The following is a 26,609-nucleotide window of genomic DNA, read 5'->3' on the forward strand; positions in this document are numbered from 1 at the left end:
CAAACCAGAAATATTAAAAGTGCCACAATGCAATTCTGTGTTGGCCTGTTTATCTTACATCAAGAAAAGCAGTTGTCATGTTATTTGTCTTTTTTTTATCTATAGATTTTATGCCCGTTGTATTCACAATACATGTAATTTAAAGCACAATATAGCGTGATATTACAAACAAAACAACTGGAGCTTCCACAACAGACTGCCTCTGAATGGAGAGGTCCCACAGGGGGCCAACCTCCAGAACTAGTCTATTTGTTTTTTGTGTGGGAATCCTGAAGGGGGGGATAATTTCTGTGTTTCCACTTGCCCGGGGCTTCCCTGGGCTTTGTCATAGCTTTGATCTGCTTAAATGGCTGAAACAATGGGCGCTTCCAAAGTACAGGGGCAGCTACCTGAGACAATGACCTGGGACTGCGTCTGACACGCATTCATACAGGTTGGCTTTATTATGAGCGCTTAGTCAGTTAAGCCTGTAAAAGGCAGGCAATCTCCTTTAGTTTGAATGTTCCTTTCAGATGCAATTGCATGGTGAAGGACCTGAGGAATAATCCACTACCTACAGCCAATAGGTAGAGGACCCAGCACCTGAACCCATGCTAAACAGCCATGTGTGCTGGTCAAGAAAACCTGTTTAATCCCGCAGATTTAAACAGGTCTTTGCCTCTGATCGGCATCAGTGGGAGGGTAAGGCCAAGTTGAACACACACATTTTCGTTTTTTGTCAGAGATGCAGCATTTCCACCTTTTCCAGCCACTAGCATAGCCGGTAGCATTAATGCTTGTTGTGATCAATATCAATATCACTCAATATCATTTATTTCATCAATCATGTCATCTAAAATGAAGTCAAAGATGCAAAATAGTAACCAATGTAACATCATAACTGAGGGCTATGCTGCTGGGTTTTTTTTCTTCACTAACTTGTTTTGTTTTTGGAACGCCAATGATTCATGCATGGCTTCACCGGGGTTTTACTTTACTGAGCCAATTCACAAATATCCTGGTAGCTGCTGGCTCTCGCACCAGGCAGCAGACTCATCAAGTAATAATAAACCCATGGTCCCCTCTGTTTTGCTGCCCCTAGGTTGCAGGGACAAGCATCCTAGGAAGTTAGGATGTGGCGGCACAGGACGCACACTAACCCCCTCCTCTTTCCTTCCTCTGTGAAGGGAGACAGAAATGAGAGGTATGAGCTCATGGTGGCTTTTGAGGCTGGGATGTCTGGGACTCTGTGGGAAGCTTTTCATCCTCCCAATGGTGGGCTCCTGAGCAACAAGAGTGCAGACGCTCTCTCTGCTCCCTGCGGCCGTGGCCGGATGGAAAGGCATTACATATCAGTCACTGAGAAGGAGGGAGATCTGACACACACACACACACACACACACACACACACACACACACACGCAACATGGCCAATACTGTCAACATCTTTCAGTCTTCAAAGTAATCATGAGATGAGGGAAACAGAACATGGTGCAGGCACAATGGGAGCAGCTTTAATTAAGAGCATCATCTCACATCATACCTCAAACAAACCTCAAGGATGTGCTGGTAACAAGCTTTCTTGAACAACTTTCTTGTCTTTGATACCTACATCTATTTTTTTTTCAAAGAAGAAGTAATGTGTCTGTAATGTTTGCACATGATAGATGAAGCTCTAACAAAGCACCATTACTGTTTTTTTTTTTTTTTATTTACGATGGTTGTTTCAAGCACATTATCATAAGGCTTTGTTTAAGTCCATGGTGTGAAAAAACCATCAGAAATTCAAAGAGTAACCCAGAGGAGTACATTCTGCATCACCAAAAATAATGCTCTATATGGGGTATCTGTGCTGTCATTTACAGCAGTTGACTGGGCGAGAGAAAATAAGGGGGCTGGGGTAGAGTGGGGGAGTCATCAAGATGTGACAATTGTGACAAGAGCAGGCAAAGTGTAGCACTGAAGAATGCCACACGGATTTCTCCATCTCTTCTTTTTTTTCCAGGATGACAGCTTAATGTCTACCACATGCAATATTTATTCTCATCGTGTGTCAGACTGTCTAGCTGTCCTAGGGAGTACAAAGAATGCCACTTATTAGAATAAAAGCAGAAGGAAGGTAATCAAGGACATATGTAACATCAGCCAATCATGCCCCCTTCCATCGCCCCCCCCCCCCCCTCTTCATTCACAACAGTTCAACAATAATCCTGATAATAAGCATTCAGGAGCTGTATGTGGCAACACTAAATTCATTTATTTGTCTCATTAGAGCTGCCAAGGCTGCAGGCCACTACTGTGGCATGCATGTGTATTCGGTCTTAACCTCATCACAAAGATAATAAAAAGCACAGCTCAACAAAGTCAAAGCTATCAAAATGTATCATTAGACGGACTTGAAACTCACATTTCTTTTTATGTCGCCAGTGCCAGGCTACGGGCTTTACAGGGGGAAAAAATTCCCACGGCGCCCTCAGAAGAAAGCAAGTATGTTGTGCTGCCATGGAGGTACAGTATCCACATACATTACAAACTGCAGGAGACTCAAGTGTCCTTGGGCTTGGGCCTGATAAATGGGGAGAAGTGACAATCTGTCTTAGATTTTGTACAGCAAACAGATTTCTTGCAGGGTCAAAAAAGAACAAATGAGAGCAGAGAGGAAAAGTTTCCGTCATGGTCTCTTAAATTTAGGGTCTGTCTCATTAGTTACAACAACAGTGCTGTGTCCTCACCACCCAGACTCTACAAAGACAACAGGGTGAGATGTGACATGTCAACAAAGTCCTTTCATTATCTGGACGCGGGACAGTCAAAAACCAGGCCGACTGGACCGAAAGGACTTTATAAGCACCATCTGTTTCCGTTTTACTATACAACCTCTCCTGTTGTTTTCTCTCATTGAAAACTAGCTGAAGGCATCCATTAGGAGCGAGCGCGGGCAGTAGGGTACACATCGTAGCATGGGAAAGTGTTTGTCAGGATCCCACACTACACAAGGAGAGAGTGGACAAAACTGTGCACAAAACTAAAAGGAGCAAGTGATCATATATCTCCCACACCACTTTGAAAAGTGAACACTAACTCCCTAGATAGTAGTTGCTAAAATCTTGGATGGAGCCAGTGGTTTTGCACTCAATAAAGTTTCAGTTGTGTTTATGGGAATTATGGTTTGGAGTAGCTGAAGTGGGCTGCAGTGACTGCTTTCATGGAGTGGCTTTCACTGAAGCATAATGCCCCCCACCCCACACCCCCCACCCCAAACACCATCTCTGTTTTCCCTCTGTCTGTAAGTGTTGATGGCTGGCTGTTTGTCAAAATGATCAGAGAGAGAGAAGAAGAAAAAAACATGTTTAACTTATTACTGGGATTCTTCAAAACAAAAACAAAAACGGGGGGTTAACAAAATACATGTCAACATTAGAGCTGCAAATGAAGTCTCTTTTCTCCATATTTGGAGAGAGCTTGGGAGGTATATGATCTCAAGTCCACAAGTGATACACTGAAAATTCCTGTCAGAGCTTCCTCTACTTTAATTGTCAAAGCTCCTCCTACAGGCCAAAAGAAGTATGAGATTTCCCCTCTGTAAGTTCTCACGCATCCTTCCTGACTCATCTTTTTAAGTACTATAAATACATTCACCATAGTTTTCAAACAGTGCATTTGTTTTAATCCATAGTTTGATACACATTTAATATCCAAGTATGGCAGCAAAATGGTCTTTATATAGTAGTGAGTAGCGACCATGTACATAGATATACATATATATATATATATATATATATATATATATATATATATATATAAAAGCTTCAGGAAATGGTACCCTGCAGTTCTTACACTCACCAGGAGAACACACACTGCAGAGGCACTCACAGACACACTTGCTAGTTTCCTCAAAGGTCAACACATCTACTTAAGAGGCACCAATTTACTTTAATGCACATTGTCCAAAAGAGGGGAAAAGAATCCAGAAATGACAAGAACGAAAAATGTCACCGCATAGCTGGAGTACTCTCAACTGCATCTCTCTTTTTTCTGACATTTCAAAATGGGACTGCGTGCGATTACTTCTCTGCAGAGGATTAACAATTATCTGATATCAAGCATATTAAAAGAAACAGAGGTAAATAAAGATGATGAGGCCACAAGCTTAATAAACAGTATTTTAAATAACAAGTGAGACCACATTAACACTGGGCAGCCATCATCAGCTGTGCACAAACGAACCTCTCTAACACACAAACTGCGGCGTATGTGAGCCTTCCAGGCAGCTCACCGACGCCGAGGAAAGAGGAGAAAGCCTCTCGATAGACTCTTGTAGATGCCATTCCCTATCATGCAATGCCTCTCAGTAATAAACACATGACAAATGCAGCCTTAATCATTTTTTACGAGCGGGGATGTGCAGGGGGCAGTGCATGGCTAGAGGGGAGAGGGGAGCGGTGAGCAGCAGGCGGCCACGTCCGCACAGAGAAGAGGGCTGTGTGGTAAAGTCTCCTCTGGAACATCACTCGGCCAGCGTGCCTTTGATCTCTGCACCGCAATTACACCAGCATCCAAATGAGCATGGAGTCGCCTCTGAAACAGACTTCAAACGTGCACATGTACGCATTCTTATACACATACACTGTATAGGATTGGAGCCATGTGCTCCTCTCAACAGTAAATGATGTACTGTCTCCAGCAGAGAACCTGGGGATGAAAGGAGGCCTTGCTCCTCGTCTGATCCCTCCATTAATGATGGCTTGCTAAAGCTAATACTGTGTATTCTTGTCTAAACAAGGGCAGCTTGGTATGTGGCTCCCATATCCAGAGAGGATGATCTCGGCTAACAATGAACCGTTTTTGGAGGCTCAAAAAGTCTGATAAAACTCCTGTAATTGCCCACGTGTGTTTGACAAAACAACATTGGTTCCCTAATTGTCTCAAGAGCCTGATACAAAGTGTCAATAAAAGTTACATATATATAAAAAAAGCAATTGCCTCCACACATAACAACCTCAAAATAATATTAGGCAGAACATGTTGCTAAAATAAACACCATGCCCCGAAAGCCTGAATGGCAGCATGCACTCAACAGAATACAGCAAATATTTAACAGCAAACCACAAGTACTACAGCTGTGAAATAGCCTGAATGGGTGTCCTGAGAGACACTGATAAAATTGGCTTATTTGCCTCATAGGATTCGTCTTCTTTCCCTCTACACATTAAAGCTGAAATTGCAATTTGTCTTGCTGTTTGCTTTGAATAGACCTTAACCGTATCATCATCTCAACTGTGCTGGTGGAAAAACACGGGGGCATGGCGACAGCCAAATGGCAGTCTGGCGTCTCTGCTGCAGACTAGCTGCCATTAGGGCTGAGAGCAGCATTTATTGTACAATTAGGGCCAACTAGATCTACCTGTAATCATCTCCATACAGGTGTGAGCTCCTCTCTGGACAAGGGAAGTGACTCATCACTTGTCAAACGTCAACACTTTGATGTCAGCATTGTTCATCGGGGAGCCCTCGGGACACATGAGCACTACTGTTTGCCTGTTTAAAAACGCGCCGAGATTTATTGCATTTCAGATAGTTAAACACACACAAGCAAGCGCACACTGAAAAACCTGAAAAAAAAGCGCTCCTCTTTTCCTTCTGATGACGGATGTTCCACATACCATGAATCATTTGATTTATGAGTTCTCTCCCTCCTCCCCTCGCCTGACAGTCTTACGTTCGTGTCAGGAACATTTTAGCAAACAGTCATAGGGTAAACAACTTCTCTTGTAATACAATGCTGCCAAGTAAACCACTGAAAACAAATGTTGTAAGAACTGACACCGCAAGCCTAGAGGGCAATTGGAAAAGTGTGATAACGTTCCACAAGTTGATATTATTGAGAAAACGGCTGTAGTGGGGAAAAGTAGCCCTTTCAGATATAATAGATGTCTAACACCAGGTTTTGAGATCATCTCTTTTTGTGGCCCAGTGACAACATTACTTTAAAAAGTGCTTATAACACAGAAGGGGAACATATAGAGAGTCAAAAACACAATGAAGAAATTAATGTGCATTAAAGCCCATCCTCATTCAGTTCACACTTATAAACAGTGTTTTACCTTCAAGGCAAAAAGTGCATATAGTTTTTATTTAAACAAGCATTTGGCAGATTTTTTCTATTTTCCTCCATTTTTCTTTTATGTTTTATTTTACTATTATTTACATCCTCTCATTGACTCTTGCGTTTAATCCTTGAACTTGATTGTTTTAATTTGTATGACTACTTGTGCTGTCAAACGATTAAAATACTTAAACGCGATTAATCGCATTAATGTCATAGTTAACTCGCGATTAATCGCACATTTTTATCTATTCTAAATGTCCCTTGATTTCTTTTTGTCCCATTATTTTTTCCCATTTTAATGCTCTTATCAACATAGAAAAGTGCATGGATCAGCTTGCTTTGTGCAAATGTTTTTTTTTATTGAGACAATATCTCTGTCACCCTGCATATTTTGAGTTTTTCCTCTTATTGTGAGCGCTGCACAATAATAAGAGAGGCTGTGTATCACCCTGCAGTGCTGTTCTTCAACGAGTCCCGCGGTTTAATGTGTCGTTGCCGTAACGAGCTAATCCGAGCTAAAGAAGCTAGTGGTCTTTGGTGGTCTCCTTTCTATGGTTCGGGGGTCAGCTTGGTTGGTAACACTGCATAAATCTTTACTAGGATGTGGGAAGTGCGTCGAGAAATGATCCAGGCTGCGTTGGATACAGAGAGCCCGCTTGGAGATGGAGAAGCGCACAGCGGGCTCCACTCAAAATGTAACGTTAGCCTACTACTTGTTGTAGTTTTTCTAACGTTACTAGTTGTTGCAACGGCATGTGAAAAAAATACAAAGTTCGCTAGGCCAAAAAGAACGTTAATCTCGCGATAAAAAATTGACGGCGTTAAAATGGGATTGCGTTAACGCCGTTAATAACGCATTTAACTGGCAGCACTAATATACATATATATGTGCTATACAAATACATTTTCCTATTTCCAAATCACTGAATATAATGTGAAAGAGTAAAACACATGTCCATATTAGCTACCATTTCCTTATACTGATTGAACATACATACATAAAAGTCCCAGTTGTCATCACTATCTGTGGGAATCTCTGTAAAGTGAAGCTCATCATCCTTCTTAAGCAACAAAGGCGTATAAATATAAGCTATTTGCAGTCCCCACATGATACTAATTATTTGTTTGGCTTTGAAAGAACATATTTGTTGTGTCATTTAAAGCCTTTGCTCTCTTTGATATCATATGGAAATGAGAAATTTTGATGGAAAATTGAGACCATATGCGAGTATGTGCTTAATGAACTTCAGAGTGCGGAGGCTGGCTGAGGTTTGTAGGGCTGGATGTTGTGTTAAAGCTCACTTTGTGCCACCTCCAGGCAGACCCTCTCACAAAGATATGACCGTTTCTGTCAGCGTGAGACTGCAGTCAGTAGATCAGCCATGCAAACCAAAACAAACACTTCTCACAGCCCAGTGCATATGCACACAGTACGTGTACGTATATGCACACGCATGCACACACGCTTTTCACTGCTGAACTACAAGCTGAAAGTTTGTAGAAATTAGAGTGTAACACCAAAAGCTCTTTGGTGATGATTAATAGATGCAACACGTCTTTCAAGCACTTACCATTTGTTTTTCCTCCTGACGTAGTCTTTCTCAGTGAGGTTAACAAGGTAAATCATTGGTTTGGATGTCAAAAACAAGTATTTGTTCAACACTTCGATCTGTGGTTAAGACACACAAGGCATGTACTGAGAATTCAAACTTTGCAAAGGAGCCTTTGAGGATACAAATATATTTGTGGGGAGTGACTATAAGGCCTTTAAATCAAGATCAGCACAGTCAAATGTCATTAGTGTGTGCACAAGTTAGAATAGTTAAAATAGAAGTGACAAGATTGCGTAATATGAGTGTGTGTGATCGACACGAAAGACACATTGCTATAAAACAACAGTTGTACACTTTGAGGACAGATAAATATACATTAATGAAATGTTACTGTAACTTTGAAGACCTACCTCCTTGTCATTCCAATCGTGATTGTAGCGGATATTTTTCTTTTCATCCACTACCCAGCTCTTGATTTTGCACATCATGTCCTGTTTGGGGTTAAAAGAGAATGAACAAGAAGCCATTAAAGGAGATGAAAAAGAATATAAACCCAGCAGGGTATGGGGTAATTATTTCCTAAATGCATGGCATCCTGATGCCAAAATGAACAATGGCTGTGTTCGCATTAAAGCAGGAGTGGCCTGGCTTTGACAGGGATAGTGTGCACAAGGCCCCCTTCCCTCCTCTAAATCATGACAAAATGCCTTCTGGGGTGTCTCGCTTAAAGTGTCACAGTTTTACACATCAATATTCCATCGGGACTGTTTAATGAAAAGAATGGAGAGAAAGACAAAATTGGATAGAGCGGGGGAACTAATTGGAAGTTGGTTAGTTTGGTGTAAATTGTTGGACCTTCCTTCGAGCACTTTGCAGAATGTAGTCATGCTGAATTAGCACTAGTGAGGTGCAGAAGAAATTATTCACTGTTTCCTGTGGAGAAAATATTGAACATTTCCAGCTATGTCTGTTACATTCATGCTGACGGTACTTGTGGGTTGAGACCACAGGCAGGACTGGGTCTTGACAGGATCTTGGAGCGGAAAAGGGTGGGGAAAAGGGTGGGAGGTAGTTATGAAATTTGTAATAAAGAAATTGAGCCTATTATTGTTGATCCAGCCCCACCGAAATTAGCGGAACACATTCTTTTTGTTCCTGTCAACTTGACCTCCCCCTTCATATAAAAACTCCCCCACCCCCTGCAACACTCCCCCTACCTCCTTTTCCCTCCCCAAACCCTTGCAGCACTTCACAATCATACTCCCTTTTGAAAGAACTGAGGAAAAAATCCTGCCAGAGCCTCAATTACACAATGGCAGAAAAAGCTCCACACACTGACCCCCAGCCAGCTGCATTCACTCTCTGCACATCTCTCTCCACAGGAATTCTAAAGGCCTTTTAGTCAGGCAGCCAGAGTGCAGCCAGCGGGAGAGAGCGCAGGAAGAGCTGCATACACTCCGCCCGCGCCGGCCCAAGTCTTCACAGAGAGATTAATCATCTGTGAAATGGAAACAGCAAACGGCCGGTGACACAGACCGAACCCGCTCCAGGTTTCCCTCATCAGCTCGCAGCCACCGTGTGGTGTTCCTCTAACAGGCAGGTGTTAATAAAAGGCATATAGGTCCCACAGGGGTCAAACACATACGCCTGCAACCATGAAGCGCCGCTGGTGGGCCGGCTTCTTATTATTGTTTTGTAAGGATAGGGATTTTGAGGATTCATTCCCACAAAAGCAATGAAACGCTGTTCATGTAAACACAGCACCAGCAAAATTGATTTAAATCTTTATAAACAATGCATACATATGAACACTCGTGCCTCAGCATGCAAATAAATTAAGCTCAATAGTCACAAAGAAAAAGGTAAAAACACTATTTTTGCTTGATAGCAGATCCATAATACAGTATACTATTTTACAGTAAATTAAAATTCCTGATCACCCACAAAATCCCAATTATTCACAACAGTGAGGTCAGTCTGCAGTCATCCCTGTGTAGATTCTCATTCATCCAGGTCATCGTTATTCAAAACACACTGAGTCAGTAGCAACTGTTACTGACACAATGTGTTTTGGACATTTTAAACTTAATGCCTTTTTCCTTTTTTGTATTAATTGTGCCCTCTAGCAAACAGTTCTATTAAGCATGACAATGCACTGTATATTTCCTACCCAGCCTACATTTCTCACAATACTTAATATTTTAATTACAATTTTTAATGAGAACAAAATGAGAGCAAAATGCAACAATTTAGATTTGATTACTGATTTTGTATGAGTTAAACATTAAAATATAAATTAAATAATAAATAATAATAATAATAAATAAATAATACATAATAATAGTTTTAGTCTGATTGTCACTGTTACAGTGTTTAAATCTAATATTGGATTTTTAGTATAGTTTAGGTCAATGAATGGTGCATCATTTTTTGAATTATACCAGATTATGTGACAATAATCATATATGTAAATATAAAATAATTTGCCCTCACTTTTTCATGTCACCATAGTATGTTTATTTTGTAGTAAAAAAAAAAAAATCACCCTCTAAACTGTTGCATAAAATTGATTTGCTCACAGCATCATTTGACTATATAAGAAACTACGGACACAGTATGTTTTTTGTCATATAATGGTTGATGCAGCGAGTGTGCATATAGATGCTGACATAAACATGTGTACATGGGGCTGCGCACGGCTGAGCATGGCAAATGCCAGGCACCGCCTGGGAGACAAGAATTCCCCCCCACCCCTCCACCACCGATACAAACACACACACACTCACACCCCCTCACACCCCACCCCATCTAAAAGCTTAGTGCAGGCTTTGATAAGTGCCATTCTTTGCCATCTAAAGAGATCTTCTATAGATTCTCACTTGCCGACGTGTGCACAACCTTTGACAAGTAATGTAGATCATTTTTATTCATTGCCTAAAATTGTTAGCAATTATATGCATAAACGGCCACCTGCCTAGTCTGAATGGCTCCTGTCTATGGGGCTACAGGGAAGTGGGGATGTGTTGTTGGCTGGGGGGGCGGGGGTTAGACTGAGGGGAACCAACCAGGCAAGGGGCCTCTACAGCAGGTGAAATAGCCCCTCTCGTTAGTGTAATGAGTGGCCAGAGCCTCGGTGTGTTGGGGCCTAAAATTGGGCACACTGCTCCAAGTGAAAGGCCAAATCCCTTCGTATACTGGTCTGTCTGTTCGTGCTCTGCTGATGGTAGGGCATCATGAGGCATTTACAGCCAAATCATTGCTGTAGTTGGGTGCTAAGCCTCATTACCTTAACAATATGGCCACCAGAAATGTGAGTGCATCCACATATATTTAAATCTGACATCCAGGATATGGAATTTTTTCTGATCTTACCGTGCATTTTCTCCTGGACCTCGGTGCATATAGTCGACAATTTTCTGTCAAAGAATATTCTAAACATTGACGGTATTCATAGCAAGATATAGTGTCACATGTGTCACCCGCTGTATGGCCTTACACAATTTCCTGAGCTGCTGTAGGAGTATAAGCATGAGCAAGAGTGGTGCCATGATTTGAGTATTACTTTAGATGAAAAGAGCTGTGTGGAAACACTTTCATTAGCCCAGTGCTGTGACCCAGGGTCAGCAGCTGAATAAGTAACTCTCTATTAATGATTTCTACAGCAGAAAACCTCTGACCCCTGATCACTTTCAATCTCAGAAAGAGAAAAAAAAATGGGGCAGGGGGAGGGGTGAGACATATTGGAGGGAGATTAAAAAAAGCATACTTTTTTTTTCCTCCTTGGCCATGTGTGTGGGAGGGTTATTATTTGAGCCTTGCTGTGAGGGAGAGCAAAGGGCCTGCTGGGACATTGACTCACATATTCTGGTTTGAGTTTCTTGTCACTGCCTCTAATGGCAGTCTTCTCCAGCTTGTCAATAACAGGGCCGATCATCTCCTCATCCTTCAGCCTCAGTTCCTCGTGGATGATCTCCATATCCCTCACTGGGTCCACGGTCCCCTCCACATGGATGATATCCTCATCCTCAAAAGCACCTGCGGTGATATGACACAACATTGCTTTAGGTGAATACATACGGTAGAACAAAAATGAAGAATGAATTGAGATGCTGAAATGGTTATTAGATGTAGTCCAGTAACTAACAGGTTTCACAAAATATTGATTTAAAAAAAAAAAAAACACAATAAAAGAAGAAAATATGAATACATTTAATATCACTTTTTACTCAAACATAAATACTGTTATGTAAAGAAACAACATCCACACTGGCTTTAAAGGTACAATGTGAAGGATTTAGCAACATTTATTGATGAAGTTGAATGTTGTAGCTGAATATCCCTCACCTCACTCCTCCCTCCCAAGCATGTAGGAGAACGTAGGGCAGACTTCAGTTATCACTAAAACTCGAAATTAAGTTTGTTCCTCGTGTGCTATACTGTGCAAACGTGGTGGTCCACCAATTCATAAAAAAGTTAAATTATTGTATACTCCTTTTCTGCCAATTGGAACTTCACCAAAATCTCTCACACTGGACCTTTAAGTGCAACAACATAATTTTGTCTGTCAACCAGCATGAAATAGAGGGTTTGGTCAGTCATGTCTACCACTGTGATTTAAAGGACCATTGTGTAACATTTACTGACATCTAATGGTGAGAAACTGCGTACTCCTCCCTTTCTTATGTGCATCAGGGAACTGCAATGGCCTTTGATCTATTTTTTTTTTTTTTGCATATTAAGTTTTTCAAATTCTGGCTATTTTGATGGAAGATGGCAGCCACCTCAAAGCAAGCCCCTTGCTTTAACTACACAAAAAAATGGCTTATTCTAAGGATATGAGAACCACACTCTGTTACTGTTACATTTAAATAGAATCTTTCATCAAAGTGACATATTATGTGACAATGTAACAACTCAATATTATTTGAAAGCAATTATACACATACAAGCATTTAAGGGGTAGTGTATTCACCTAAATGTTACACACTGGACTGAGAAATTATATCAGCTAATGATTTTTTTTATTTTGATTTTTTTTAAAGTGTATATGATTTAAGAGAAAAATGTCAACAGCCATGAATGAAAGAGGCCAGTCTTCCCCTTATCATCTGCCTCATTGCCATGGCTGTGCTGGTGATTAGGTAATGAGGCTCTGAAGCAGACCATTTATCCAGAGCAGTGGCTCTCAGGACGCCTTCTGATTCTCCAGCAGAACTGTGGGTGGGGGTAGAGGTGGAGCGAGGGCGTGCGTACATCTGCCACGTGAGAGTGATAGCTTTTCACACTTACTTGCAGTAACAATAGTGGACTGAAAATGAATCCAGTGCATTCTATATTGTACAAGTCATACAATTTGTGCAGCATTTATTTTACAATGTTAAACCAAATCGAAAAATAGGCAACAATGGACTATAAGTACAATAAACAAAATGTAATGTTTGGTAGCAAAGTGCACTTAGTGTATAAAAAGATTTTAGTCACTGTTATTTTAAAAAAAAAAGTATATTATTGGATGATTATCGCTGATGTAAGTAGCCCGCTGTATAGCAAACAAATGTACCAAGGTTGTTTTATACAACATTCATCCACAACAGTGAAGGTTCAGTGAGGAATTATACATTTAATATTATATTTGCAAATGCATTCTCACTGATTTATAATCACCTGAAGCTAATGCTGTTTTTTCCTGGTCTTATAATGAGCCCCTTATATTTGAAGTGCATGTTTAATGGAGTCTACCATTTTGCAGTGGCTCTACATGTTTGAAGGTAAATGGTTGCAACATGTACTGTAACCTTATCACTAGATTCCACTTGCTAATATTATTTAGGTCGTTTCAATTGACTAAAACAACTTGACTTTTTGCATAGTCTCCTCATGACCTCTGATGGTGACTGTTAAATTGTGGGCCAGGACCTTTTTTTTTTTATAATATCCATAAGCTTCATTTAACTATATAATATATAATACAAACTCCTTCACACCTTGAACTCATTGACATGTTCCTCAAACCTTTACAAACCTGTTTTTACAGTAGTTGCTACATGTCATCGCAAAAAGACATATGCATCGCCTGCACATGGTCCTGACGGGGCGATAAATTAGAATGGAATGTGGGATCTACTGAACATGTGTGACCGGCATAGAAGTGAAGTAAAGTAAAGTGAAGCCCAGGAAATAGGATGTAAGTAGCAGTTAACCACCAGGGGGCGACTCGGTTTGAATAGGCAAATTAGCCAGCTTCTTTCTTGATTCATAACATCAGTAAATTTTACTGAAAAACATATGGCCTAACCAGTTTCAGTTCTTCTTCAATAGCACATGATGTCAATTCTTTAAATTATGTTACCAATTAGAGGACATAGACGATTAAGTGTGCAGTACGACTGACAGTTGGTACTGTCCAATAGGTGCCTGGTTGTAGGTGAATTTCTGTGAATTTTCAATTTAAAAAACTGACATGGCACCGGTCAAATCCTGCAACTCTTAGCAAACTTTCAGCATTTATTGAACCTGTATACTGTATCTGTGTGAGTAGAACATATATGCAACTCTACGACATAGAACACTGAATATGGAGAAGCCATAACAGCCGCATTAAAGCCAGAATCAAAGCTTGAATCACATTTCCTCCACCCACTTTCCTTTTCCTTCAAATGTTTTCTGGTGCCATTTATTTCCATGAAAAAAAAAAGAAAGAAAGAAAAGAAAGGCCATCTTATTTCATAATTCCTTCCCACTTCCCATCTGTCAGCCTTGAATAACTAATAAACTAATACTTGAATATTATTAGGCATTCATGGCAGATTAATGCAATCAATAAATAGCTGTGGTTAGACTATACCAACACACTTATTAGTAAATCAGCCAACAACTGCGAGTCACTGTAAGTGACTGAAGTATCTCATTCAACAGGGTAGTGGATGTCAGGCAAATGATGACTTCTCTTTATTGCTGTGTTGAGACTCACTATGTTTGGAATGTGTATGGTGGAGTCTCTTCAACTTTATCAACGATCCGCATTCACGTGTTGACACCTGAGTGTGTGAAGGGCTGTTGACAGGTGAGGCCCTGCGAGCTAATAACGTCACCACAGTGATACACATTACTCATCAGACCTGTCACATCATCGCTCAACAAGTTCTAACAGTGATACACACAGAAAACATTGATGATTCACATGACTGTGCGTCGCTGACACAATGGTAGGAAGATTTTTGGAAAATCTCCACACAAACTGCTGCAGATTCAGATTCACAACTCTTTTGGACAAACTCTAGAGAATCTATGGAGTTCAGTGCATGTCTGAAAGCAGCTTCACTCTCTGCGGTCGAAGAGAAAATCGAGGTGAAACTTTTCCAATATCCCAAGACTGGAGCCAGAACTCTAGAATGAGGCAGTAACCAACCACGCATTAACCAAATGCATTCATGAAGTGAGTTAGGGGAAGTAGAGGGTCGTAGTAGGAGTACTAGCTATGGCAATAGACATGAAGTCAGCTGTAGATATGCTCCTTGCATGTTTGCAGACACTTGGGGCATCTTCACCATCTGGTTTGGTTCATATACCATCCAACTTAACCTAACCTAATCAGTCACCTCACCATCCAGATCAACAGACGGGGGGGGGGGGGGGGGTCTTGGTCTTTAATAGACTGAAGGTGGTTGAGACACAATTTAACAATTAAAGAAGAAAAGGAATGAGAAGAACGGCAAAACACGGTGACATCACCTCGGGGGATATAATGTTTGAACGAGGCTCATTTGAAGTTGTTTCAAATACTGCACCTTCTAGTTGGTGGCTTTCCAGTGAAAGTTGCAAGGACATGAATCAGAAAAAACTAATTCACACAAAATTGACAAAACACCAACATCAGACAAACACGTCTCTACAAAACCAATCAGAGGTAAATGCAGCTCGCGGCGGGGATGACAGTAAGATGTACATTATGTCATTCACAAATTCCTAAACTGCTTTGCGAAATCAAAAATTACCAACTCAAATGTATACAAAGTGATAAAAACATTCAGGACTTCCAGGTGTGAAAGCACCCTTAATCTTCTTTACTAAGATCCAGTGCCCCTAGGACCAGTTCGGAGTGTTTTAAAATTGTAGGGTGCACAAAACTGTAAAGTGATCCGATATGAAATCCTCAGTGATTTCCCACATACACAGAACATCGTATCATGGAGGGATAAGTACCTGATTTTCCATGGAAATAAAGGGCTTCTTTAAATGGAGCATCGCTCATCATTAGCATGAAACCAGACACAGCTCAACAACAAAATCGCAGGCAACCAATAACCCAACACCAGTGCTTTTATTACTTATGCGAGTCAACAGAAGCTGTAGAATTTTGTGCAAGCTGTCATCCTGTGCGTTGTCCTCATGGTGAAATGAACTTGTCCAATTACTCTTTGCCTAATCAGGCTGTTTTGGTTCCTCTCCTCTTGCAGAGGTACTCCACAGTATAAACAGTTCACGTACGCCACACAGAAAGGGGCTAATCAGTGGAATTATTGTTTTGCTGCACCAATTTACCAGTTCCCTGTACAGCGCTGATTGGAATGAAAATTTGCTATTGTGTCTGCTGTGTCTCAGAAAAATATAATCCACTGTAATAATTTTGTTAGCTGCAAGAATACATTATAGACAATTATGATGTAAAGTTGTGATGTACTGTGTCCAGTGGGGATTGCGTACAAGCCTGTTGTTCATTTGAGTATATTTTAATTAGGAGCATAAAGTTGTACTTTTTAAGGGGTTCACATTGATAATAAATCATTCATGATTGGTATAAATTACTGTTAATGGAGCCATTAGAACAAGTGTATGGACAATCATTTCTGGAAAAAAAATATTTCTTACTTAAATAAGTAGCTAATCAACAGTTTAGCCATTGTTATATACCCCACTGGAAGGCAGATGAATCAGAAATTAAAAGAAAGACCAGCAGCAGCTGATCATTCACTATTTAGTCATCAGCTGACACTCTTCACCACATATTCCAAAGTAATTTGCTTTAATTAATTTCGCCTAATTTAACATTCACATCTACTTTACCCCCGCCCCATTCAAGGCTTAGGGCTGGAGAACAAATGCTCCGGCTGACAGAGAGGAGGGAAATCTGAGGGGGCAGTCTCCACAATTAGTCCTTTAACAAGTGGGCCTGGGTAGAGCTCAGTGGAGACGGTGCAAGTGAGGCTGCAGCGCCACACAAAGCTATATCCAAGACAGTAAAACCGCACAATAAGAAAAAAAAGAAAGCGATTATAAAGGCTCCCCCCCTCTCTCTTTCTCTCTCTCTCTCTCTCTCTCAGGAGTCAGGTCTGTCTCTTCATTTAAAAGCTCCTGCTTCATTTTCAAATAATGTATGTTTTGAAGACATTATTAACAGGTGCTCCTTTATCAACAGAACAAAGGGATTAGTCTCTCGAGGGTGAGTGGTGTTCAGTGGCCTGATTAGGGATCAGACTAAGCTCAGCAAAATTATGGTCTTACAGTGGCACTGCAAGATGGCGTACTGAAGCTAGACGGTATATCAAGCCACAAGGGGTATCTCAATCAAAACAACAAAAGATGTTTGATGATGTCAGGAAGTAGTGTGGGATCATGGGGATTGTCTTGTCTGGTTCCCCTGTGCATTTGCTCTTTATGGTGGGAGCTTTGGTGGCAGAATGCACAAATGTAAAAACAATGAAAACAATAAACAAAACAAAAGCTAGTTGGTATTACTGAATCATTTCTTCCATTATATTGAATGAAAATGTTTGTATTTCAATGGATTTCACTACTCGAGAAAATACATAACAATAACATCATTGTTTTGAGGTATTTTAATGCAGAAATGTTACATTTTGTCTTAACTATTAATGATCTATTATCTTTAACTGCCTTTTAGTGTAAATGAGGAAATGATGTGATAATAACCATTCCCTGGTTGTGGAACCGTGAGTAACCTGTGGTTAGGATTAAGCATAAAATGCATCTGGTGAGGGTTTGGAAAATATTTTGGGATCTGCTTTTTGGGCATCCTCATAGACATCTTGTTGAAAAACAAGGAATCTCTTTGTTGAAATCGTGTGATATTGGCCTGAACTGTGGCCTGTTGCTTGGTGGGCGACTGACAGACTTTATGTGCTGCCACTCGCCTCTCCCAGTGAGAACGTTGCCTCAAAAACATGTGAAAGGTTACCATCTGTGGTTACGTCAACATAATCTGGGAGAAAATATGTTTCTTAAAAAACATAATTAAGAATGCAGTTTAGTTGGGTGCAAGCCTACATTTTGCTCTGCGGGATGGTGAAAAACTATAACGTCACAAACAGAACAGAATTTAAAGATTTTTGGAAAATAATTTTGCATAATTTAACTTTTTTTGTGTTAACCCAATCATACTAACATTTTTATCTTTTTCATATGTAAAACATTTTTTCTCCTAATTACCTTTCTATGTTAACCTTGCACACGCTTAACACAAGCTAGCTTATATCATTACTTTCCTGTCACGTTCACAGACAAGGCAGTCATCTAAGTCAAAATTAAGATCAATACTGATTGAGCTGCTTCCTCTAATGTTGCTACCTGAGAGGATATGTGGTCAACATAATTCAGTTAAATTACAGTATTCATTGACTTCTTACTTCCTGTGCATGTTTTCACATGCAAGATGGGTAAGAGCACATCTGAAGAACGTGCATTCCTCACGCTGCTTTTAAAATGTTCATGCAAAGTCAGTGCTGCAATTCTCCTGGTATTCACAGCAGTAAAAGCTGCTTTATGAGTCTGTCAGGAAAGGCACATTATAGATGTCTTCCCAGCGTAAAAACACTGGCAATGCGCACAAGGGTTTTTATGTTCATTCAGGAAAGGTCTTCTTGACATTCATTTTAGGATACACACAATTAACAGAGATGTATAGTCTGCTGATTCTGAAACAGAGTTTGGCGTATATTCAGTGTTGATTTCTTTGCATGTGTCAGTAGTATCCCAGTTTTGAGCTCTGTAGTGATTCACTCATGTTTTCTACATAATCCCATCTCTCATAATAAATCCCCGTGAAGTCACAGGGCTCGATAGTTTGAATATCAGTACCTCACAAAGTGTCTCCAATATGTAATCTACTGTCAGCTGAGTGTCTCAAATGGAGTATTAAGGTTCATGTTTCTATTATGTTTGATATCGCTGTCTGGGGATAAGCTGTTCAGACAAGCCTGTTCTGTGAACAGTGAATGTACAGGGGGGGTTTGGTTTTCATAAACTCAGACAGAAAACAAAGTCTTAATTTGTTTATGATTAGCGTAACCTCTGTCATGGCGTTTATTTTGCTAAACCACAGTGCATGAGAGCGCCTTGATTGAAAGGGACTGTCATATGCACGCCACTGTTGTCCCACATCATGCAGCGAACAAACCTTTTTAGATCCTTAACTGCTATAGTGCTACTGATTGCACAGGCACCAGCAATTTCCTAACCAACCACCACCTGAACAATGATGTGTTCAGCTTTCAGGCCCTCCAGCCTTTCAAAGGTGAATCATTTCACAGTTTGGAACGAGATCTCCATAGCAACTCCTCTTTGAAGGGTTTAGAATCACCATCCAATAATTCTATGATCATCGGGCCTTGCCATTCCCAGTGGTTCTTTTCACAGCGGACAGACAAGGGGGGCACAAGGAGGAAGCAGGAAGATTCTACAGTCTATTTCAGGCAATTCATCTTGCAGCCCCATTAGAATTCAAAATATTGCGACCTTCAATCACCAAGCATGTTATCTGGAGCTGTGGCGATCTCCAGTCAAGATGGGTAGACATTTTGCTCTAATCATCCATGATGAGTGGAGGCTGACAAAAACGCTTCATTCTTGCTGAAGCAAAATGCTCATTTAAATGCTGTGACAGCACCTCAACACTGACCGAAAGCACACAAAAGGAGGATGGTCCCCACTGCTAACTGAGCTAGATTTTGAAATATATAACATTGGTTAAAACATAAACAAGGAGGCACATACAACACATGCCATCTTATTTTTTTCTGATTCATTTATGGTGCAGTTATATCTTACACACAAATAACAGGGCAGATGTCACGACCCAGTTGAGACAGTTTTGTTTTTTTTTGTTTGGTGAGGGATGTGTGTCCCTTTGTCGAGAGCTTATCGTGGATGAACAGGAATAAAGCTGTGAAAACAATAGGATATGTACATTTACGATATACAGTACCAGTAAGAACTTCCAGTAAGAAGTTTTTGTGTGTTGTTACGTGCTGCACAATAACAGACCATGAGTTAATATTTCTATAACATGTCAATTCTAAGCAGGTTAAACCTGTAATGTGAGGAGTCTACACCATTAGTGTTCTCCATGGTATTTACTTCCTACTTCCTTTACTTTTTCCAATAGACTTCAATAAAGTAATAAAGACATATCAGTGTCCTCTTAAAAACACGGCACAATCACCTTTCTACCATCTGTTATTTAATTCCCAAATACAGCATTGCATCATTTATACTGCACTTCTGTCTTTACAGTATGTGGTTTTCTGTTAGTCCGCTGGGGACAAAATCAAAGTAGTATTGCTTGTTTAACAATGCAACAACCAATTGCACAACCCAACTGTTGTCGAATTCACACACACGCACACACAGGGAAGTCACTGGGCTGATTGAGGTGTTTTGTAAGTAAGTTTGAAAAATATGTGAGATGGTGAGTGATTTGGCTGAATTCCTGCATAGCACTGCTGGCGTCAGTTCGGAGGCAGGCGGGCCATGAGTCATTTCTGTGTGTATTACACAATACAGTTTGCTCTTAATGCCTGTTACTTTGACTTATTCACTGCAAGCGATTAGTGGAGTCAAGGCTGACGTCTGATTTCTGTACCATTTAAACAGGAATACTATTAGCTTATAATTCTGCAATAATCTGCTTGCTAATGAATCAGATCACTCGCTCTTTCTCAGATTCAGATACTCATCTGTTACTAATGATTCACGTGAGTGTCACTGCGGATACTGTGCATTTTAATTTGTGAATAGCGTTTGAGGTGAGTAAAAAGGTAAAAAGTTTCACCAAATGGAAATGGAGAACCTGGTAACATTATTACACCCTTTAAAATAAATTTATGAAACAAATGAATTAAACATATTTTTTTGTTGACATTTTAATATTCAGTTATATTTGTTCACATTATTGATATTTTTGAATGTGGTGGGGAAAAAAGGCCATGTTTCCAGTTGTAAATGTTAAAAATGCTCCTTGATAAAACACCAATACCCTTGAAGTTCATTGATATTATAAATGACTGATTAGCCCTTTTATGAATTTGTACAAGATCATTTCAGGAAAGCAACATGTTCACTAACACTAATTTGCTTTCACTCTGGTGTGTATTGAAGTAGTAAAACAGTCTGTGTTTCCTCCAAATATCAGACTTTTCCTTGGAGCTTTAGTTCTTATGGGCACATATCTGTGGGTGATAGCTATTCATAGTTTGTGACTATTAACAGGGAATACAGACATATTGTGTTGTTAGCTCATTGATGTTCATGACAAAATGTGAATAGTAGGATTGTTACCAATATCTGCAGCTACATAACCCACTATTAGCTTAGCTTAGCTTAGCTTACAGTCGTTTAGCTAGCTGAATATAGATATCTACAAGATGAAAAACTGACCTCAAATTTAGAAAATAATGAAATAATGACTAGGAACAGGAAATATAGACAGATTTTGTTGTTAACTTGTGGATTTTCATGCCAAAATTTGAATAGGATGATTGTTGAAGCAGAGTCTTACAAAGAAAACAAAGACATTCTTTCTGTTATGCAAAAGCCACCATTGTTCGCAAACACGTTTGGGTGAGGGAGAAGTAAGTGGAGGAGTCCTCTGTTTGTTACAATTCAGTCTCACCATTAGAAGTCCCTTAATCTTACACTACAATGGATTTAAATAGTACAAAATACACTCTGAGTTATCACCCTTATTTTTTTCATCTTTTATCTAAACATCTGACCCTCTTGTTCACAAAATGCCTCAAGCAACCACATGTCAAATCTGTTGCTGTCAATTGCCTGGTCACTTCTTTCACCTATATCACCCATAATTTCCCCATGTCTACTTCAAGGAAAAAGTCACAATTTAACCAGGAATTCTGAGAGCATGAATATTTTTGATTCACCAATAAAAGACAAAACATACTTTCCAGCCAGCTGCCAACAACAACAGCAGCAGCAGCAGCAGCAGCAGCAACAACCAGTCCCTGAGTGCTACACCACAGTCATGCAACTGTAAATGTGTCTTTATTGGGAGAGAGCTAAAGGTTTCTTACAGTGGGTAGGGTGGGGGTGCACTGTGTGAACATTCAAACATAATTGATGGAAACCAAACATCTGGGAATAAGGCCAGGTGAGCTGGCAGAGTCACTGTAGCAGGGAATAGAAGAAGATACGAAGTAGAGCATGTCTGTGTCTTGTCTCGGACAGTAAGGATCCAGACGTGTTCCAGTCACTGCAGAAGCACTGGGAACACTTTGCCTGCAAACCATTTGCTAGCGAGACCAGGGAACAACAGGCAATCAACTGAATCAGCTTTCAGGATGTCATCATGTGTCCTAATAGTTTTTGGAAGGTATTGTTGAAAGTGAATCCACTGTTTACACAGGCCTCTAAAAGCCAATTACTGGTTGAGAAGTATTCAGGACATGTACACTACTGCAGGAATCTTGTTACCAGACTAGAAAAATCCAGTTAGCCTACTCAGTGAGGGGGAAAAAAACAACAACCTATTCCACCTTCATGTTATGCTAAAAACCTTTCAACATGTTCATTATTACTTGTTCATTCACAAAGAGTACAATATACTCGTTTTCATAAGGTGCTTTTGTTTCCCATTACAGCTGTGCATGATATTAATAAACAAAAGAAATGTAAGATTGTTATTATTAACAATGGCATGACAGAACCAGTGGATTTTTGGAGCCTTAATGAAAGTAATTTCCTCCACCTGATACAGTTCCCAAACTTTTTGAACCTATTATATTATATGTGGGGAATCTGGTTTTAACCATTTAATGGTTTTACGTTTGAATTTTACCATTTCAGTGATTATCGAGTCCGGTTTTGGAATCCAGTGTGATTTCTAAATAATTTGTGAAAGTGTCAAATAGATAATAAAAATTTATTTTAGATAATAAAAATTGTGTTCTTCTAGCATTGAGTCAAATATGCATGTCATAGATGTAAACAACAATCATATCCCCTGTTGTATTTAAGAAAAATCAGCAAACTCAACCTTTTTTGATAGCCCACATGATTTTGTATAAAGTATCAAGCAGAATTGAAATTCAGCTTTCTCATGGCAAATAGTGTCCGGATCAGTTCTGATTTTTGATCTGCAACCTTATTTATAACTCAATTTCTCTTATAACTATTTTATTCATAATGATCCATAAAAGTGTAAACAAATAGAGAATAAAGGATCAAATAATGTCATAGACAGAACCGGCAGAAAGTTAGGACTGATCTGTAAAGTTAAATTAATGTCATCAACTGCTTGTGCCTTTGCTTGGCAGGAACAAACACGCTGAGATGTTTCAAGTTAAAATCACCGTTCACCTCCTTGAACTAACTTTATAAACCCTTCTACTAATTACCAGACAAAAAAAACCTTACCACTCAGACACAGAAAAGTGCGATGCCCCACAACTGTATAATCACCCTCTATAAAAGTAGTGACTTTAGCATTGCAGTCTGCCCAACACCAGATAGATATAATTACAAAACAAAACCAGCCATGTTTAATGGTTAACTTGTGAAACACACTGTTTCAGGGGTTTCAAAAGAGTGGGAACAATGGTATGCCAGAGCAGATAGATGCAAAGACACAACACAAAGAAGAAGTTGTTGATATTCCTATTTCAAAATGTTTGTCCTCATTGTGTGAGTTGGTTTAGGGTGAGGATGTGCAGTACATTTGTTCCATATGAAATAAACTGTGGACACATAAATACACATAAAATGCAATAATAAGAGGAGGAATTGCTGCATGAATGTTTGAGCCTTTTTCATAAGAGATTTAAAAACACTTACCAGTTTATTAGGTACACCCTGATAAAACTAACCCAGTCCTCATTAATCCTCCATAACATGCTGATGGTTTGTCTGCTTCGTGTCTATCAAGTGTATTACAGTTCAACAGCACCACAAACTACATCCTCCACAACAATCATCGTCCCATTAGTGTAGTAGGAGATGGACTAACATAGCATTTAGGTATATAACCTGCAAAGGTATATGAAAATAGCAATAGCATAGCCTGCTATTTATCTCATTTATAGTATCTTGTTTCCTCTGTTAATCATTGCCAAGTCTTAAAGAGGGTGGTCTTCCACCATTCATGAACTACAGCCAAGGCTATTTAAAATGTGAAATGGAACAGAAGTAATGCACTTGTCAGTGATACACAGACACATATCGAAAGCCGTTTGAGCATGTATTCGATATCCTTGATATCGGACTTAAGGTCCATGTACTGTGCTTTTTGTCCTCACTAGTAAGACAATTTGGCGCACTTGTAGAACTAGTAAGGTCAAAAACATCTTACTAGTGCTACTAGTGGACATTTTGGTTCTCACTAGTACTAGTGGGCATTCTCAATGTTACTAGTGCTGCTAGTGGACATTTTGTACTAACTAGTAGTACTAGTGAGGTCAAAAATGCCTTACTAGTGCTACTAGTGGGCATGTTGGTGCTACTAGTAGGGTCCAGGAGGCTACTAGTGAGTGACACATGCCTACTAGTTGGGCCTGGTGTTACTAGTGCAGCACAGTATTTACTAGTAAGGTTTGATTGCGCACTAGTAGGCTAAAAGTGGCAGTAGTAGTGGAAAAAACGTTACTAGTAAGACGCAGTAGTTATAGTGCACAAAATTGTGAGGACAGAAAGCTACTAGTACATAGACCTTAAGTCCAATATCAAGGATATCGAATAAATGCTCAAACGGATTTACATAGACACAATTTACAGTACAGAAAAATACCCATAATATTAACCCTTTCTGTGTGGCTGTTCGATACCTGCCACCTCCAACTCATTGACATGGAAAGTCAACAACAGTTGTAAACAAACTCAGCTATTCATTTGAGTTGCTGTCATTTTAAATATTCTAGCATGTTACTTTAAAAATTGTGTAAGACTGAGTTGCTGTCATTTTAAATATTCTAGCATGTTACTTTAAAAATTGTGTAAGACAAAGACAATGTTGAAGTTGAGCAACCCTCCACCTGTGACTCACGTGTCATGTGGAAGATGCCATCACAAGCGCTGATGTGGGACAGGAAAGCATTTCCCAGTCCTTGGCCAGCGTGAGCTCCTTTCACTAGACCAGCAATGTCTACAACATTCAGGAATGCTGGGATTTTGCTGCAAGCCAAAAAAGAAAACACAAGAAATGAACCATTTTAATATATATATTTGTATTCATTTATTCATAAATATAGGCATATAAATAGATTTAAGCACTACAGATGTAATAATGTTGATTGTCTTTGTATCAAAGGAGTAAGCGTTTTACATGTTGTTTTATATGTTTTACAAATGTTGAAAATACTTTCCCATTGGTTTTAGCATTTTAGTATTTTACACATATAGTAGCCGATGACACGCAATCTGGTCATGCAACACTTGGAACCAAAACAATGCCATTTTGGCAGGAAGCCAAACAAGTGATGATGGTGCAAAGCAAAGATAGAAGACAGAGTGATGGGAACTCACAGGCAGCAGATAGCACACGTGTCGTGATCACTTACAAAATTCAACACTGACAAACTTGAATATCTTGTTTATATGACATGCTTTTATTGTAATGTGTAAGCGTTCTCCAGAGTCGTCAGGTTCTGAGATACATCGCTCGATCTCCGTGGAGTTAAAGTGCACAGTGAAGTCTGACAGCTTCAAACCAGCACTGGCGCTGTTCATTTTTGTCACCATGGCAGTCGAAACAAACTCACTCATGTGACATCTAGAGTCAACCCCGTAGTATATTAACAGATGTGGGCAGAGAAGGAAGGTAAATAAGAGCTGTAAAACTGTAAAGGTCCACATGTTTAACTTATTGTATCGCTGATAACTAAGATGTAACGGAGTCCAACCACGATGGTGAGATTGATGCTGGATGGATAAATCCGGTGACTCAAATTCATGTACTGACATGTTCTGTGGCATTCAGCATGCCAATTCTTGTCAGTCACAAAGGAGCTCCTCGCATGTAAACGATCACTACAGAACAGCAAATCTGAATCCAGCCCACTTTAACAGCCTCTATAAATTCGTATGACATCCAGGTGTTGGAGGCTTATACGCTTCGGCTTTTCTTTAACCTGGAATACAGCAGCAAACATACATCATATCATACACAACACTGTTGTGTGTTTTCTCACACCCTACAGCAAGAAGACCGTCACAGACTACAGACCTGAAGTGTGAATAATACATGAATGATGAGACCCCATACCTGGCAGGTTTGTGGAATTGGCAGAGGAAATCATAGCGTTCGTCTGGAATGGGCACTCTACTTTCATTTGGGTCAATGGTGCAGAAGGGGAAATTTTCAGCTGCAGCCTGACTCTTTGTCAGCACGTTGAAAAAGGTCGACTTCCTGAAAATAAAAACAGCAGTGAGGTCAGGCCATCTCAGAGTGCCAGTGTGCACAACCTGGTGGTTTAATAGAATGATCCTGAAACACTTCAATAAATTATGCGAGACGCACTTTCTTTATTTTCGATGCGAGAGGGAAAAAGGTTATCGTCATGGATTGGCTAGCTGAGTTTTTCTGCTAAATACTATACCCAATTACAAAGTCAGATAATCCCATAATAGATCAATTGTACATGGAATCATGGGGCAAATTACATTTTAGATGGATCTCAGCTGTTGGACTGGATCAGTCAAAAGCTGCCCCGTGTTGTGATCACAGA

At 39.9% G+C, this 26,609-nt stretch overlaps 1 protein-coding gene across 3 annotated transcripts in view; it reads right to left on the reverse strand.

The window, feature by feature from the left end:
• LOC131448466 (obg-like ATPase 1) overlaps positions 1 to 26,609 on the reverse strand; it is a 47,934-nt gene that overhangs the window by 13,168 nt on the left and 8,157 nt on the right. For all 3 annotated transcript variants that reach the window (XM_058620952.1, XM_058620962.1, XM_058620973.1), the window contains 5 exons: positions 26,147 to 26,290; positions 24,929 to 25,056; positions 11,501 to 11,676; positions 8,052 to 8,132; positions 7,660 to 7,757 (listed from right to left, as the gene is read on the reverse strand). In XM_058620952.1, the coding sequence (XP_058476935.1) occupies positions 7,660 to 7,757; positions 8,052 to 8,132; positions 11,501 to 11,676; positions 24,929 to 25,056; positions 26,147 to 26,290 (627 nt within the window). The remainder of the gene's footprint in view (positions 1 to 7,659; positions 7,758 to 8,051; positions 8,133 to 11,500; positions 11,677 to 24,928; positions 25,057 to 26,146; positions 26,291 to 26,609) is intronic.

This window comes from Solea solea, chromosome 2 (genome assembly GCF_958295425.1).
Source record: "Solea solea chromosome 2, fSolSol10.1, whole genome shotgun sequence".
NCBI classification, from domain to species: Eukaryota; Metazoa; Chordata; class Actinopteri; order Pleuronectiformes; family Soleidae; genus Solea; species Solea solea.